The 17,753-nt window shown below is 31.7% G+C and overlaps 1 protein-coding gene across 1 annotated transcript; it reads left to right on the plus strand.

Moving 5' to 3' along the window:
* The first annotated feature begins 13,166 nt into the window (after positions 1-13,166).
* LOC115960736 (NAC domain-containing protein 2-like) lies at positions 13,167-15,185 on the plus strand. Its single transcript, XM_031079716.1, has 3 exons — positions 13,167-13,411; positions 13,535-13,809; positions 14,271-15,185. The coding sequence occupies exons 1-3, from the start codon at positions 13,252-13,254 to the stop codon at positions 14,700-14,702; spliced, it is 867 nt and encodes a 288-aa protein (XP_030935576.1). The 5' UTR covers positions 13,167-13,251; the 3' UTR covers positions 14,703-15,185.
* Positions 15,186-17,753: the final 2,568 nt, after the last annotated feature.

Consider the following 17,753-nt stretch of genomic DNA (forward strand, 5'->3'; position numbering starts at 1 on the left):
CCCTTTAAGCATCTTTTACAGACCAAACCCATTCCAAACCTATTGAATTTTAGGAATCTAATCCCATTTATATTTAAAAAACCAAACTCCTCCTAAATCCTTTGTTTATCTTACCATGGTTTGAGTCAAATGGGTCAGATTGGAATAATGATATAGAAAACCTAAGTTTGTGTAGTTTTTTTAAGAGACCATAAAAAAGCACCCTTATTTTTGTTGTAGAAACACTAGTTTTTGGTGTTCGTAAAATTAAACTATAGCTTATTTTAGTAATTTAAATGCACAATCAAGTTGGTTAATTTTGAACATCGAAGATGTAAAGTGTAAATCTATACCATTCTCAAACCATAAACCCCTTTAAATTCTCAAACCCTTACTATTAAGTTTGTGTTGGTCGTAAAGCTCACTAAATCCGATTTGTTGTCATCCCTACTTCGACTTTCCACATTACAAACTAAAGCAAGGAATCCATTGGGTTTAAGTAAGTCGCAAGGTTGAAAGTGAATTGATATTCATCTTGAAATTCAAACTCAAAGTATACATGTGATTAATTAATATTTAATTTTTTATTGTGAATCTTTTTAGGATAATTCCATCCTAAAATTCTTAGAATACAACCATTCTTTAGAAAATTAGTGATTAGAATTTGTCACATCATCAATGATTAAATATATGTTAAAATATAGAGTTAATCACTATCTATTTAAGTATATAATGATGCGATCAAATTTAAACTATTTTTTTAATTAAAAATTTAAACTATTCATTTAACAATAAAATAAGAAGTTTATAATAAAATTTATATATATATATATATATACATATATAAAAAGTTAACGGATACCTAAATGGGTGGCTTAAATAAATTTAGGAATTTTTTATGAAAATAAAAAAGTAACTGATTTTTTTAACACTTTTTATATTTCGAATAAAAGTTATTTATATCAATAATGTCCTAAAGTGGTCCACTAACAAATGCCTAACCAGACTCATAAAAGATATGTTCCTTTAGGTGTTGTATCCCTATACTTTTCATTTATCTAGTCTTCTCTTTTCTTTTCTTTTTTTGATCACCAGTCTTCTCTTTATTTGTCATAATATTTCAAATTTTAATTAACTTGTATTATTACTTATGAAAACACAAACAACAGAACATCTACTAACCAAGAAATTTCTTCCTCTAGGATAACAAAAAAATTCATCACGCCACCTTTAGGATACACCTGCTCTAGGTCTTAGAGTAGGTTTGGAAATGGCAAAGTTTGTGCCGTACACACGCTCAGCATTGATCTTGTAGGTTAGTATTATTTATATTTGTTAAAAATAATACAGAAAATTAAAATAAATAAATAAAAACACAAACCACGAGAATCATGTCTATTGTACTCCTTTCATAATTTAAAAAAAAAAAATATATTTTAGATACTGGGAAAGCACTATATTCTATTTTTTGAAGGCATGCTTTAACAGTTAACACGCTAATTGAGCTTTTAGGGTTGCTGTCCACAACAGCTTATGGAAAAGAAATCACAAAAAAAAGGAAAAAGGAGAAATTTCAATGTAAAACGAGAAAAGAAAGAGACAAAGTCATCCTAATGCTAGTCTTTTTTTTTTTTTTTTGTAAGAAGATAATTTTAATTCCCTAACAACAAACTTTTAGGCCATCCTTTATAGTATATACAGACAAACAAAACATCCATGGACACTTAAAAGCCTTTTCTCTTAAAAAAAAAAATATATATATATATATATATCATTTGTGTTTTGGTTTGATAATAAAAAATAATTATCACCATGAAATGAATGTCATAAATTTTAAATCTTATATATCGTATTTAAAAACCTTTTTTACTTAATCTCAACTTTTTTTAGAGAATATTTATATATGTGGATTTCGTTTACTAACTAGTAAAAGTAAGTTTTGGTTATTGTAGGGCCGGGGAGCTTATGATCCGGCCCACGCTCTATTCGGGCTCAGGGCCCGTGCCGAGGAGGTAGTGTGCCGAGGACGAGTGACCAAAGGCCGAGGGGTTAAGGGGAACAGCTGAGGACGACCCTATCCTCGGCACTCCAAGACTTCGATGAGAAGAGCAACGTCTTAGTGAAGGCCATCCCCAAATAATTCCCTGAAGGGGATGTGAGTGGAATAGGGTCCACGTGGAGGTACGGTGCAAAATAGGTTCAAGGAAAATACGTCCCCTCCGCATTAAATGCACCGGCCAACGTCCTGATCATGTTAATGAGAAAAGACGCTTAGACGGTGTAACTTCGATCCTCGCAACTAACAGAAAGTAAGAGGGGACAGCTGATGAGACAGGTACAAAAGTAAGCACCTGCCTAACCAACAAGTAGAGGGCTAGGATCAACTAAGAAGGACTATATAATGTAAAAGTTAGTGCGCCAAGAAGGGGCTGGGAAAAATTGCCAAAAACCAGAGTCTCCCAACCCGCCTTCAGGAAAAAGACTCCTAGGGCGAGAACGCCTTAGTCAGGTATGAACACCACGAAAAACCCACCGTTTGGCGACCAAGGCCTAACCTTTCAAACCCACGCTCTACAAATGATATTGTTTGGGCCTTTTACGTACGAACCCACCACTGTTACGGGTCGTTACAAATCGTGTCCTTACAGTTATCAAATAAGCAATGTGTTTGAATTCGAGTTTGGCTTATTTTTAGTATTTTTTTAATTGGGCATGTCTTTTTGTTTTAAATATAATGACAAGTGACGGTGAGTTTTAATCTCCACATTTTATTTAATTAGTAAATAATGTGATATTTTCTCATTAAAATAAAAAGGAAAAGGTAAAGCCAAACACTTTAAATCCTATCTAAAAAAAATCATTATATCTTACTATGATGGTAAAGAGCAGTTATCTAGAAGTGAGCGTGATAAACTTTAAATCTTATAATATCTATTTATTAAAAAAAATCATTATACTTATATATCAAAAAAATTATAATAAAAAAAAAAAAAAAAAGATTTCCTGTGTGCATTTTTGGATGTGCTTGGCCTGGGTCTTTCACTACAGACATTTTTTTTTTTTTTTTTGGGTTTTTTAGAGGAAAAAACTTCAAATTATAATTAAAAACACATATTGTTTTGTACTTCTCACTCACCCACTTAAAATATAACAAAAACATGCTAGTGGGTACTTGTCTTTGTGTGTTAGTGCATGCGGGACACAGATTTTGTCTTATAACGACAAAACAAAATAATTAGTATAATTGGTTTATGTCAAAAGTAGAGAAGGGCTATGATCGATACAGGGATGGCTAAAAATATATAGTTGAATTATTATTTACAAAATTCCTCGCATTGGAAAAGTGAAATGATTAAACAACTTTATCCCACTATTATTCATTATATATTCAGCAAGTTTGGACTGATTTGTTGAAACCTTGAACCATTAATTTAGAATGCGCAGAAAAGTATGAAAACAAAATTTGGACGAATTGGCGGCTATAATAAGAACTTCATTAGTGCCGCCCCTAGCGTTTTTTTTTTTTTGATAAACCCCTAGCGTTTTAATTATAGAGAAAAAAGAAAAGTAAAAGTTCAATTCATCTAGACAGATTTCTATGCTTAAGTTTTAGAAGAAAGTCATACCAAACCCACAAAGCCTTTTTCTGGGATAGGGTTATTGAGGACCTGTGATCGATCTTATTCAGCGCACATTCTTATGGTTTCACACACCACCCAAAAGAGTCCTGTTTTGCTCCTTTTTAAAAGTGTATCATGAGTCTCTTAATTATCTTTTAAAATATTATTACCAGATGCTTCACCTGATCGATGGTAAAGTTTGAATAATGTTACATAAAATAATAACAAGTTATTGAGTATTAAAATAGTTTAGGATCTTGATTGAGTAATTTGATTCTTTGGTTTAACTTTAATGTTGTGCATACTCGTGAAGAATAAAATAATGGGGGTAAGGTATTTGGTAATCTTTTCGAAATCATTTCTTTCTTTCTTTTTTTAATCATAAAAACTTTGTTTTGACTCACCTACCCTTTTTTTTTACCTAGGTGAAAACAAAGCATTGAATTTTACCAACAAATAGAGGGAGAGTACCACTTGGCCTAAAAGCCACTTGCCAAGTGCCTTAATAATAAAAAGATTGTATGATTAATTTGTAGGCAATTGACTTCTCTGATTTTCTAGATTCAATTTAATTACTATTATAGAGAAGCTAATAGGTGTGCCGACGGCTTACCAAGAATGAGAACTTATCAATCTGTGGACTTTATTGTGTATGATAATCCTCTTATGGACTAAGTGACCTTTGTTTGATTTTGATATTTCTGATTTGTATCTAAACAAATGAAATGCTTGTTAATTTTTATTAGTCTTTTAATGAAATTCCCTATTACCAAAAATAAAGATAATAATAATAAAAATATTCATATCAATGTTTTCCTACGTACCGCATATAAGTGTGAAAGGGGAAATTTCGGAGAATAACAGTTGAAAGTAGAAAAAAGAAGGGGAATAATTATTTCCCAGATAAGCATGCATTCAAAATGGCAGAAAGGTACTACTCAGTACTCACCCAAGTGAGGTGACGTGTTTTCCATTTTAATATATATATATATATATATATATATATATATGCGATGAAAATCATCTAACAAGGGATTAAAAGCTTCTAGGTCATTTAAACTCTTAACCTCCTTTAAATTACGATTTTTTTTGGGAGTCTAGATGTATACCACAGGGTTTGGGATATTTATTTTTATATTGATTTATTTTGCCTACAAAAAAAAAAATTAAGTAAAAATTATAACTTTAATTAAAAACAGCAAAACTTTAAAACGCTATACTTATGACTCATAAATTATATCAAATCAACCCTAAGCTAAATAGTCTTTTAACCATATATGTGAGGTCATCACAGGAAATTCACTCACATTCAATCATTTACATTTGTTGAGAATCAACTTTGATAAGAAAAGAGAAACAACATGTAGCATATATATATATATATATATATATACGTAAAGACTACGGAGGACTGGTGACTTACAACAAGTTTCAGGAACTGGTGCAGGTTGTTTTACATATTGATCTTCTCAACTTTCACCTGATATTTCATGTACACTTGTCATTAAATATTTGGTTAGTGTAGGTAGTTAAAGTTTGTTAGATTTATTTGTTACTGGCTGTTGAGACTGTTAGAACAGCTAGATTAGCTAACGTATACATATTAGTACCATAATTGTTTATTTATTGATCTTCTCAATTAAACTCTCCTGTCTCTCATGTAATATTTGTATACACTTGTTATTAAATAATTGGTTAGTGTCTCACCCAAAAAAAAAAAATGGTTCGTGCAATTATTATAGGTAATTAGAGTTTGTTTGGTTTGTTACAAACCATTAACTTATTTTCAGTGCTCCGTTTTATATATATTATAGCTCATTTGTACAAATTCGAATCAATGAATGTAAGTATTATTCATTTATTTTTTTTGATCGCAGAGAGTGGCAACAAACATGTCTTTTTTTATTTATATAATTTAATAATTATAATAGGAGTATTAGATATCTTTTTTAAAAAAACATTAAAAGATGCTAGTTAAACTATAAGACAAAAGTATTTCACAATTGAATAGCTCATAACATTAGTATCATACTCACAAATTTTGTACTCTGAACATTATTATGACCGACTTCAAACCTCTCCTTTTTTTTTTTTTCTTTTTTCTTTTTTATAACTCCCAAACGTCTCCCATGTAGAAACTAGAAAGTGATTTAGGCTTTAAAAAAATAAATAAATAAATAACCAATAACAATTTTGGCAAAATGGCACTAATTAGAGGCTAACATTAAATCTATTCTAACATGTAATGCATCATCTTTTGACCATCCCTCTCAAACACACCTCACGGCTGATCTCAATTGTCCACTCATTGACTTCTTGTTAAGACCACAAACCCTCTTATTTCCATTCTCTAAAGAAATTAATTCTCTACTTATTACTCAAACAAATAAATCATTGTATATTAAATTCAAACATTAATTTGGGTCCACTAATTTAGACCCATCATATTTACTATATTGATCAATCACATTGTCACAAGGTATGACCAAAAATAAACTATGTTTAATAATGGCAATTATTTATTAGGCATATTTTCGAAAGAAGCAAAGAGGGCATTATAGTCATTACATAGCAAGCAAAGAGTCCGGATTAGGTCATCCATTGCGACTCGTGTGGGCCACTTTTGTGTCTTCTTGTACACGTGTGACTCCATAGAAAGCCTAGGACCATTGACATGTCACGGGTGACGTAAATAGTATCAATCCAGAAACTTAGCTCTAACTCACTTGGGAATCCAATGACGTGTCACAACCTGATTGGCTTGTCGTGCTAATTAGAATATTTTGACCGTAGATTGCAGGCAATCATGCTCGTAACTTGTAACGGCCCTGAACTGATATATTTGAATAGACAATAAGTCCACGCACTTGTTTAATTAATTTTCAGTTTCAGTAGCGTGTATTCTTAATTAATTTCTTGACAACAGAAAATTCTTAAAAATTTAGCACAACAAAAATATATATAATTTTTGTTACAATTTTTTATGCCATTGATTGTAATTATTGCAAAAAAAATTTTTTTTTTTTTTTTTTTGAGAATCCAAAAAAAAAAATTTAAATACATGTGAAAATGATAGATTGTTAATTGTAAGAGACAATATTTTATACGCCAATACATATAATAATATTTCAATTCACAGACATACAGCCTGTCGTATAGAAAAGTTGTCGAATTTGTTTAGGATAGACGAACAATTATAGAAAATTTAGGAAAGATTAGAAAAGCTTGAGTTTGAGTGTTTGACAGAGTGTGAAGAGTTGGCGGTTTCAACGTTTTAAGCACTTGCCTAGTGGTTTCCTTTGTCCTTATCCACGCAAGCCATTGACAGCTTCTTCCTTTTTTTCCATGTATATCTAGTTATTATATTTACAGGTCAAAGGAGCACCAGAAAGCAGTACTGTCATTCGAATGGCCAGTAATATTGTGTAGTGTTCAGACTTCGTAACGGACGACATAAAACATGTGCGTACATAAAGAAAAGAGAAAAATATGTTTTGTGCTTTTGAAAGAATATTTCGTGTGATTGGCGGTCTCAACCAAACTTTACTATTCAAAAGTTTTTGTTGCTTAATTGACTCACATTTCTTTTTGTTTTCAATGAAAATATTTAAAGTCTATTTGGTACGTGTGTTTAAACAACAGTTTTTAATTTTTTTAAAAATACATGTGTGAAAAAAAGTATGTAGAAATATATGTAATGTTATTTAAAAACTAAAAACATATGTTCAAACACATATACCAAACCGAGCCTTAAATTTCAAATCTCTTATTTCTAAGTATCAATTTATAGAATAAAAATAAAATAACAATAATAAAAAACTAAGTTCAAATATTCCTTCAATTCTTGTATGGAAAGAGTATTCTGTTGTTAAGATTTTATTTTTGAGTCTAACAATGTAGAGACTAGAGAATGTTATTGAAATTTTTTCAATGATGTGTCATTGGATACAATTTTAGATTTATAATATTTAAATTACATCCCTCAAGTTAGATAGTTCATAGATTTTACATGTCAAAGTTTCAGAATTTAAATTTTATCCTCTAAAATTATATTTTGTTTGTATTAGCAATGCAAGCATTCATATTTTCAATTAAGTGTCGCATAAACTAATTACCACGCATATTTAATTCGTCCAATTGAAAGTTTATGTGGCACTTAATACAAAATATGGACAAATTGGTTGCTAATGCAAATGAAATATAACTTTAGGGTATAAAATCAAATGTTTAAAACTTTAGTGTGAAAAATCTAAAAAACTCTCTAACTTTAGGAGTATAATTTGCACTTTACCCTAATATTTAATCTGAACTATAAAATAAATCAATTTTTAAATAGAGAGGATTTTAATATTCCAAATTTTTTGTCCATTACCAAAAAAATAATGTAAAAATATTTATTTTACACTTTACCGAGTGCCTTTTCAATTGCATTTACTATAAAAATATTTTGACAATGACAATACAATTAATATAAACAGAACGGGTGATAAAGATTCTCAAAAAAAAAAGTTTGTGAACATTTTAAATAGAGTTTATTTTTAGGATTTTGCTAATGTGTGCCCTAAGGGCACACAATAATTAATCATTTTTAGAAAAAAAATTTCGGGAATTAAAAAAATATTAACAGTTTTTTCAATTCCTAAAAAAATGTTTCAAAAAATAGATGATTTGGGTACACATTAATCGGACCCTTATTTTTATTACTTTTTTCATAAAATGTGTACATTTTCAAATAAACCCATATTTTTTGAAGGGAGACGGTGTACATTTTCATATATGAATTGTGGACAAAAAGATTTTTCTTTTATATATTGTGACCAAAATTTGTATGAACGTTTTAATGATTTTTTTTTTTTTTTTTTTTTAAGAAAACGGTAAGAAATGTTAATGAACTTTTAATTTTTAAAAACTTCACTTCATTTAAATGAAGAATATTATGTTCGTTGACATGACATTGTAACTTAGCAAAAAAATAATAATAATAATAACACGTGATATTTTAAAAGAATTATTTTACACATTTCTATGTGCCTTGTTAATTGCATTTATTATTAAAAATATTGACGACACAAAGATTGGCTGGTCAATTTGCCAATAAAATTTGTTAAATTGAAGGGAGATAATGTTGTATTAACTATTTACAGGTGTTAAATCAAAGATACTCAAGCTAATTATACCGAAACTTTTTTATCGCCTTTGGTCAAAAAAAAAAAAAAAATTATACCGAAACTTTTATTATGTTGTCTTTCCTTATTAATGAAAGTAATTTATTCAGTACTCATGGGGCATTACCGCCACCTGATTTGTGGAGAAAGAAATTTTTTTAATTTACATGTAGAATATTATCTCCAGTGACATGAGCAAAAAAAAGACATGACTCCAACAAATTTCAATACATTTAATAGAAAGTAGTAACCCTTCTAAAAAAAGAAGTAAACCATGATTGGTCTTAATTAGACATTCGATACTACGAGTTGCTACAAAACTGGGTTTCCACGTGTGAAGAGTGGATATTTGAGAATAAATCGTTAAATGAAAAAAAGAAAAAAAGTAGATGATAGAGTAGTTATTTTATCCAAAATTAAATACTATTTTGTAAAAATAAAAAACAACAACACACATCCCATGATTCCCATCCCATCCCAGGGTTAGGTTTTCAAGAGAGACGACAGAGACACAGACTCTACTGTGGGGATAATCAATCAAAAGAGAGCAAGGAAGAAAGTAAAAGGTAAAGAACCATTAAAGAGTATCATTATTGGCTCAACTTTAATTGAGAGAGTACAATAAACTTTTTAAGGTTGGGTACAACCTAGTTACTATAATGGGCATTTACCAAAAACCATTGAAATGTACAGGTTTTTTGACGATTATAGGCATATATAGCATAGTGGTCATTTTCGCTTTTCATAAATAAAGCTGTAGTGCTTCATTTTCTTTCATCGAAAGCATGTGAGCTCGGCATAAGAGTTAGGTGAGGTTACTATTCATTCATCAAAACAAAAAAAAAGATGAGGTAACTATTCCATATCTCTGTGGGCACAATTATATTGTATATATGTTGTGGTAGATGATGCCAATTCATTCTACCATAATTCACCAGACATTGCCGAATATGATAGTTGGGATAGTGACCAATTCGAGAGTCATTCAGGGCAGCATAACTATTAACTAGAGCTACTGCTATCCTATGCCTATCCTATGTTCAGTTCGTCAATACACCTTTTAAAATTTAAGAAATTGAAATCTTTTATAATCATTGAGACTATTAATAAAAATAAGTACTTTACAACATATTCATAACAAATTTTATGTGACAGATTGTTATTAGCGGGTAAAAAAAAATTTCAATTGTGAATTCAAATTATAACTAATAATAACATATCATCTAAGATTTGTTGTAAAAATATTATAAACGTAATCGTTCTTATTAATAAATGGATGGATTAGCATCCATATAGATTCAAATATTTTACTTGATATTTATCCCAAAAAAAAATTATTATTTGATAAACTTTTAAAATTTATTACATACACTCTCACATGTAATTTCTTATCTATTTTTCCTCAATCTCTTATTCATTAAATATGCATGATCAAAGAAGTTAGTTATCAATCAAAAATTTCTCCTCTCACTAAGTTCAATCTTATGGTCCTAGATTTCTTTTCCTTTAATAGTCTGCAACTTTCTCTATTTGAGATCCCATGCAATCGATGACTAAGATCTTGAGTTAAAAAATTACTAAGATTGTGAGTTGAGAAATTAAAAAAGCTTTGCTCTTAAATTTTTTTTAAAAAAAGTTTTACTTTTTTAATTTAAAAAAAAAAAAAAAACCCTTTTTGTAGTATTGAAGGAATTTCGTTGAGGGGATTCGTTTTCAACAGTCGAGGGGATTCGTTTTCAGTTATATGATACATGGCGCAAAAAATTGATTCAAAGAGATATAACTTGACTACATTCAACTTTTCTACTTTCTGAAATGTTGGGAACAAAGAACTTACACACTGCAACATTCCCCGGAGTTTGAGAACAAAAATGAATCTATTAATAAAGATTGATACAAGAGAAAATCTTAATAATTATATCCAATTTCAAACCACACGAAAGCTGCCCCTCTTTAATTTAGATCATATAATTTTTTTTAACTATTTAACTTTTTATAGAAAAATTAATTAAAGAGCTTTAACTTTCAATCTCAATTATTGAAGTACTATTACATCCTGTGAAATACCTTAAATATTGTACAAGATCCCTAACAATAGAAGGGGCTTGTGTTCTATTATACGCGACGTAGTGAAAAAGTCTAATTCAACAACATATGCCTCGACTACATTAACATTTAACTTGTCGATTACTTTCTGGAATGTTGGGAACAAAGAACCTACTATATTAAGCTACAACATTTACCAGAGTTTGTGGAACAAGAAGAAATCCATTCATAGAAGGATTTTATCTGATATGAAATCTTATTAGCTACATCTAATCACAAAGTACATGAAATTTTTCCCTTTAGATAATAAAAGTTTTTAACTTTTTTATTATTATTATTATTAAAGGGCTTTAACTTTCAATATCAGTAGTTAAAGTACTATTATGTCTTGGGCGATACCCTAGATATTGTACGGGATTTGTAACGGAAGAAGGAATTCATTTCTTGATATAAGTGATGTGGCAAAAATAAATGATTCAACATGATATGTCTTGACTAATATTAAAACCTAAAACATGTCGTCTTCTTTTCGAAATGTTGGGAATAGAAAACTTACTATAATGTGCCGCAACATTCTCCACAGGGGCGACTTGATGCATTTAGGAGCCTAATGCAAAAACTGATTATCTTGTTTTAGATACAAAATTATTACTGATTAACATGAACTACGTATAATTCTTTCTTTTTTTAAAAAAATTTATAGACACAAAAAATTTGACAAAACTTTTCACACTTGTTGATGTGGTAGATTGATAGTGGTAAATAAAAGAGTTGTGTTAATAGTAGGCTTAGATGAAAACTAATAAAAGTTTGCTAACTCAACTCTTATTATTATTTTATTTTTTAAAAGTGCAACATTCACAATATTTTTTACAACAAATCCTAAGTTTTAAGTTGCTTCTTGTTTTCTATTTTAGAACACCACTATAATTATTTTTTTGTCATCAATAATAAGCTATAACAATTTGCTATTTAGCATTTGTTGTAAAAGTGTTGTAAAAAATAACGTGGACTTAGCATTTTTCTCACTTTTTTGTTTTTCATTTAATAAAAATATATTATTTTATTTATTGATTATATATAACCCTATTGGTTAAAATATGGAAGTCTTTTTTTACTTGGGGCCTTGGACGACCGCATCTATTGCTTTACCATTCAGCCGCCTTGATTCTCCAGAGTTTGAGGAATAATGAGAAATCTATTAATAAAAAGACTTTTTTGAGATAAAATATTAATAATTACATCCAAATCACAAGCTACATGAAATTGGCCCCTTTTTATATCTAAAGAAATTCATTTGTATACTTTTTTGTGGTCTTATTAAAAGACTTATATTTAAAGAAATTCATTTCCTCCAGACATCAGTACTTTTTTTTGGGCTGATAAGCCTTTTTCTTAAGTTATAAAGTCAATTGGACAGATTCTAAAAAAAAAAAAAAAAATTATTAAAGTACTATTGCACCTAAGTATTGCATAAAATCCATAATTGTTGAGGGGGTTCGTTTTATGTTATAACCGATGTGGCAGAAAAAACTAATTGAACGAGATATATCTTAACTATATTAAATTTTAAAACATGTCTTTTACTTTTCAAAATGTTGTGAACAAAGAATTTTATATAATACCTCATTGCCCCGTTCTTCAAAGCTTAAGGAACAAAAAGAAATTTATTAATAGAAATATTTATGTAAAAGAAAATCTCAATAGTTATATCCAATCACAAATTATACAAAAATTACCCTTTTTTATTTATTTTGGTAATTAGAGGATATTGCATTAGCTTAAAACTACCCCTTTTTCAATCTCGTTTTTAAAAATATCTTCAATATATATATATATATATATATATATAATATTTTTCTTAAAAAAGTGAAACTAAAAAATAAAATTTTGTGCAAATACATCAGCGAAAACACGCGGCAGGAAGCAGTGCTGACGTGTACCCACGATCCCCGTGAAACCGTCGGCTGGAACACCGCTGAAAAAAAAAGAAAAGGCAAAAAGCGAAAATCTCTAACAAAAACAACCCGCCGACTAAAATGCGAATCCCAAGAGTGACTGACTAAGAGTGGGTCCCAGACCGACTCCATCCCACACCAGTCCAAAACAGTTGACGTAAGCAGTGACAAAATTGTGGGCAATGTACACGCACGCACCGCACTTACTCAGTCGCCACCTGTGCCGGCTGCCTTTCCCTTAGTCCGCACATACGTTATCGCCCACGTGTCTTCTAGAAACTCCCCGCCCTCCTTTTTCGCCACGTGTCCCCCTCGCCTCCCTTTCCTTCCCTATAAATTCCCTTCTCTCCCTTGCGTTCTAAGTTTCAAGCGCCTTCGAAGCTTACTCCAAAGAAGTGAAAAAAAAATAATAAAATATTTATTTTTGTAGAGAAAGAGAGAGAGAGAGAGAGAGTTTTAGGAAGGTAAAAAAAAAACAAAAAAATGTCGACTGAGTTGGTTTTACCTCCTGGGTTCAGGTTTCACCCTACTGATGAAGAGCTTGTCATGCACTATCTCTGCCGTAAATGTGCTTCACAGTCTATTGCTGTGCCTATTATAGCTGAGATCGACCTTTACAAATACGATCCATGGGAACTTCCTGGTAATTTTTTTTTTTTTTTTTTTTCAAACCATGAACTGATAAGGCTATATAGAACATGATGGTTGAGTTATAACTGTTTTTATATTTGTTTATTGATGTGGTGGTATGATTTAAATTTTACAGGTAAGGCTTTGTATGGAGAGAAAGAGTGGTACTTCTTTTCGCCTAGAGACCGGAAGTACCCGAACGGTTCAAGGCCGAATCGTGCGGCCGGAACTGGGTACTGGAAGGCTACCGGAGCTGATAAGCCGATCGGGAATCCGAAGCCGGTTGGGATCAAGAAGGCTCTGGTTTTCTATGCCGGAAAAGCTCCAAGAGGAGAGAAAACCAATTGGATTATGCATGAGTATCGGCTCGCCGATGTGGATCGCTCTGCTCGCAAAAAGAACAGCTTAAGGGTATATTTTTATTCGTTTTTACATTTTTACCTAATGGAAATTACTGTAATTATGAGTAGGGGCAAAATGGACATTTCGATGCATGGTAGGCACACGTCAGGGATGATGATTTGACTGTTATTGTCTCAATACCAGTTGGACGGTTCTGACCTTTTTAAGATTCCATTCCACTGCCCAAAAAAAATTTACGCTCTTAATGAAATGAACGGACTAGATTTAACGTTGTTTTTAATTGAAAACGTGATCTTCACCGATCATGTGGTCCACCACATGAAGTATGTGGCGCCAATTAACTTTAGTGACTCAGACATAATCCGGACACGATAGCGAAATTAATCTAACACTTTCTCCTTAAGGAAAATATTCCTTCTTATCTATTAAAGAATCTTCTGGTTATATATCGATTTTTGATCGATCTATTCTGATCCAACGGTTGTGATTTTTTTGTTTTTTTTTTTCAGCTGGATGATTGGGTTTTGTGTCGTATATATAACAAGAAGGGCACTCTGGAAAAGCAAGAGCTATTGAATGCTAGTAACAAAATGCATAACAACTCGGAAATGGAGGATAAGAAGCCGGAGATTTTGAACACGTGTGCGCTGCCGCCACCGGCGGCTCTTCCGACGGTTGCGGCGAATGAATACGTGTACTTTGACACGTCGGATTCGGTGCCGCGGCTGCACACGGACTCGAGCTGCTCGGAGCACGTGGTATCGCCTGAGTTCACGTGCGAGGTGCAGAGCGAGCCGAAGTACTGGGAAAAGAACCTTGAATTTCCGTTTAATTACATGGATGCCATGGACAATGGGTTTGTTTCGCAATTACAGGGTGGGAGTAGCAGTCAGATGTCGCCGTTGCAGGATATGTTCATGTATCTGCCGAAGACATATTGAAGTGGGGCCCAGTATTATTTATTAATACGGTACTGTTTAGGGGGGCTGCTGATACATTTGTTGGGTGGGGTAGGTACACGAGACCAAAAAAAAAGTCTATGAGTGTACCTGTGGCTTTGGGAGCGTGGATATTGATTAGTGTTGCGAATGTTTAGAATGCTAGAAATTGAAAATGAAAATGAAAGATGAATTGTATTTGACCCCAAACAAAAAACAAAAAAAAATTGAAAAAATGAATTGTATTGTGGGGTTCCATAGTGGCCGCCACGTGTGTTTTGGAGGGTTGATCATGGTTTGGTCAGACGGTGTATGGTGATATTACATACATACAACATTAGCATGTGTACACGTCATGTATAGAGACAAGTTATTATGGGTGCTCACATGATAGTTTTAGGAGGCTCATTTTGGGCTTTCAAAATTCTCATATTTGTAGTAGATTTTCATTATAATCTAGTTGTCATTTGAAAGCAATGCCACCCATTTCTCTCTCTCTCTCTCTCTCTCTCTCTCGTATATTTTTTTCATGTTTCTTTTATTTTATGAATCACTTTTGTACTTTTTTTCGCCCGGAATATATTATATTTATAGCATCCATCTTATGCAAAAATTTGTGTCTATTATTTTAATATAAGAATCTATTTTTTAGTTATTTTATATACTAATTTCTTAAAACACCTAACATCATTCATCTATTTTCACTATATTACATTAAAATATCAATTTTTTTTAATTTTTTGTAATTTTCTTCTTTTTCACACACAATAACTATTATTCACTTTCTTTCTTTATTATCGAAATATGTAAATAAAGAATAGAAAACTAAATGGAAAAAGTGAATAGTATTAGTTATTGTAGTAATTTTATAAATTTAAGTATTTTTAACTTGACTGATGTAAGTGATTTTAGAGCTTAAAACGTGTAAAATTGATACTTTTTTCTCTTTTGATTCAAATGCTCTTGCCTTGTTGTTTTGGGATGATAGCAAAATTACTAGGTGAATTCCATCCATCTGCTGTTTGAATTAGAAAATGAAACGGATAAGAGCAAGTAGAAAATGAAAGAGCATATTGCTTATGATGCAAGTTTTGCTAACAAGTATCATTTACCTTGTAATAATTGTGGGGGTTATTAGTGGACCTCCCCCTAAAGATCGAGATCCCTTTATAAATTTTACCAAAAAAAGATCCAAAAAGGTCCGCGCTCGGCTATTCCATCCCTTTATAAATAAGACAACAAAAATAATGTATTTTTTTTTTTTTTGCTAAATACACCAAAAATAATTCATGTATAAAAGCATCCACAGCAGTAAAGCTAAAAATTTAGCTATTTGGCACTACAAAAAGTTACTTTATCTATTTTACCTACACACATGCTGTAGTAGTGAATCTATTTTATCTTTCAATACAATAAAATCATATAAACATCACAATAAAATAAGATATCTACTACAATAAAATAATATATCTACTACATACAATCATCACAACCACACACACAACCTGGCAGGAAATAAATTTTTTTTTTTTTAGCTATAAGCTACAGTGCACATCCATAGATAGATGTGCATTGTAGCAATGAAGCTAAAAAAAAATAAGTTTAGCTTCATTATTGTATGGGTTTTTTTTTTTTGTGTTTTGGTGGAGCAAAAAAGCTATTTTAGTTCCACTGCTTCAAGTGCTCTAAAATGCACCCACACAAATCGTGAATACAAATTTGTTTAAATATAGATCTTAGAGTCTATAGGTATTGTAAGGACATATTTTGGAGCCAAAACCCAAAATGTAAAGGGATATTAGCCCAATGAACCCAATATAATAAATTTGTAAATAGTGGATTAGAGAATTAGGCCCTAATGAGTTGGACAACGGATAGAATGGATTTGAAAGATAATCAAACAAAAGCAAGAGAGATTGATCCAGATAAATTCGCTCTCGACATAGTCTGAGGAGGTGAGTTCTACTATAAATCAATTGAACAGATTACAAATACAATTTTGATTGCTACAGTCCTTTCTTCCTCTCTTTCTTCCCCCCCTCCTTCATAAGGGATCTCTTACATTATATAGTTCCCTTTGGACGATCTTGATCCTACACTTGTTCATCATTTGAGCTACTACTCGAGTGTTTGTCCCATCAGACACCCTTTCAGGCCTTCTGTGAGTTATGGTAGCCAAAGCAATGCTGTTCAAGGGTCTTCTCCACATAAATACGGCCAGAAAGTTCGCTGTAGGGCATTCAATGCGGTGGCAACAGTTTTTCCTTAGATATTTCCTAACTCCCATTCTCTCAGTACGTTTATAATGCATGTCATTCTCAGTGAAATTTCTTGAAAGGTCACTTTAGTGATAGAATATGCATTTGATCTGTGCTTTGTTTATCTGAGGAGACAATCCTCCTCGGACCACCTCTTCACTTGCATGTTACTTATAGAACTCTGAACTCAACGTCCTCAGTCAAAACCCAAGACCCAATATACAATTTTGGGCCCTTATCCCTACAATAGCCCCTTAAAACTCCGGTTTTTCCCTCTTATCCTAGGAGAAAAAGTGGCGTTTTGATTTGTTACAAGTTAAGGTCACCCATTTCCCTAGTTTACACGTGTGGGAGTACCGCTTTGCACGCCCCATAATTGTTATTGACGCTTCAGAGCCCGCGACGTGTCATTAATTCCTCCAAGCGGTGCTTTGTTCCCCTCATCTAACGGTGAGGAGCAGATCCTACGATGGACATTTCTCTTCGAATTTTGAGCGGGATAACTCCCACTCAATTCCTCTTCCCATATAAGGCACTTGAAGGGCTTATTCTTTCTCACTTTACAAAGACTCTCAAACTTTCAAGAACTCTCAATCTTTCAAGAACTTCCTACAATGTCACTCATTCATTTTTCCGTAAGTTTTTATTTTTCTTCTAGGTTGTTTTCTCCTTAGCCAATCTCCTCGGCCCCTCATTCTTCGTCTCCTTTCTTTAAAAACTTCACCCACTTCTCTTTAGCTTAACCAAATGGGTAGGTTTAACTGATGCCGGTATGGAAGGGTTTAGGGCTAGGTAC

This window comes from Quercus lobata, chromosome 9 (assembly GCF_001633185.2).
Source record: "Quercus lobata isolate SW786 chromosome 9, ValleyOak3.0 Primary Assembly, whole genome shotgun sequence".
Lineage (NCBI taxonomy): Eukaryota > Viridiplantae > Streptophyta > Magnoliopsida > Fagales > Fagaceae > Quercus > Quercus lobata.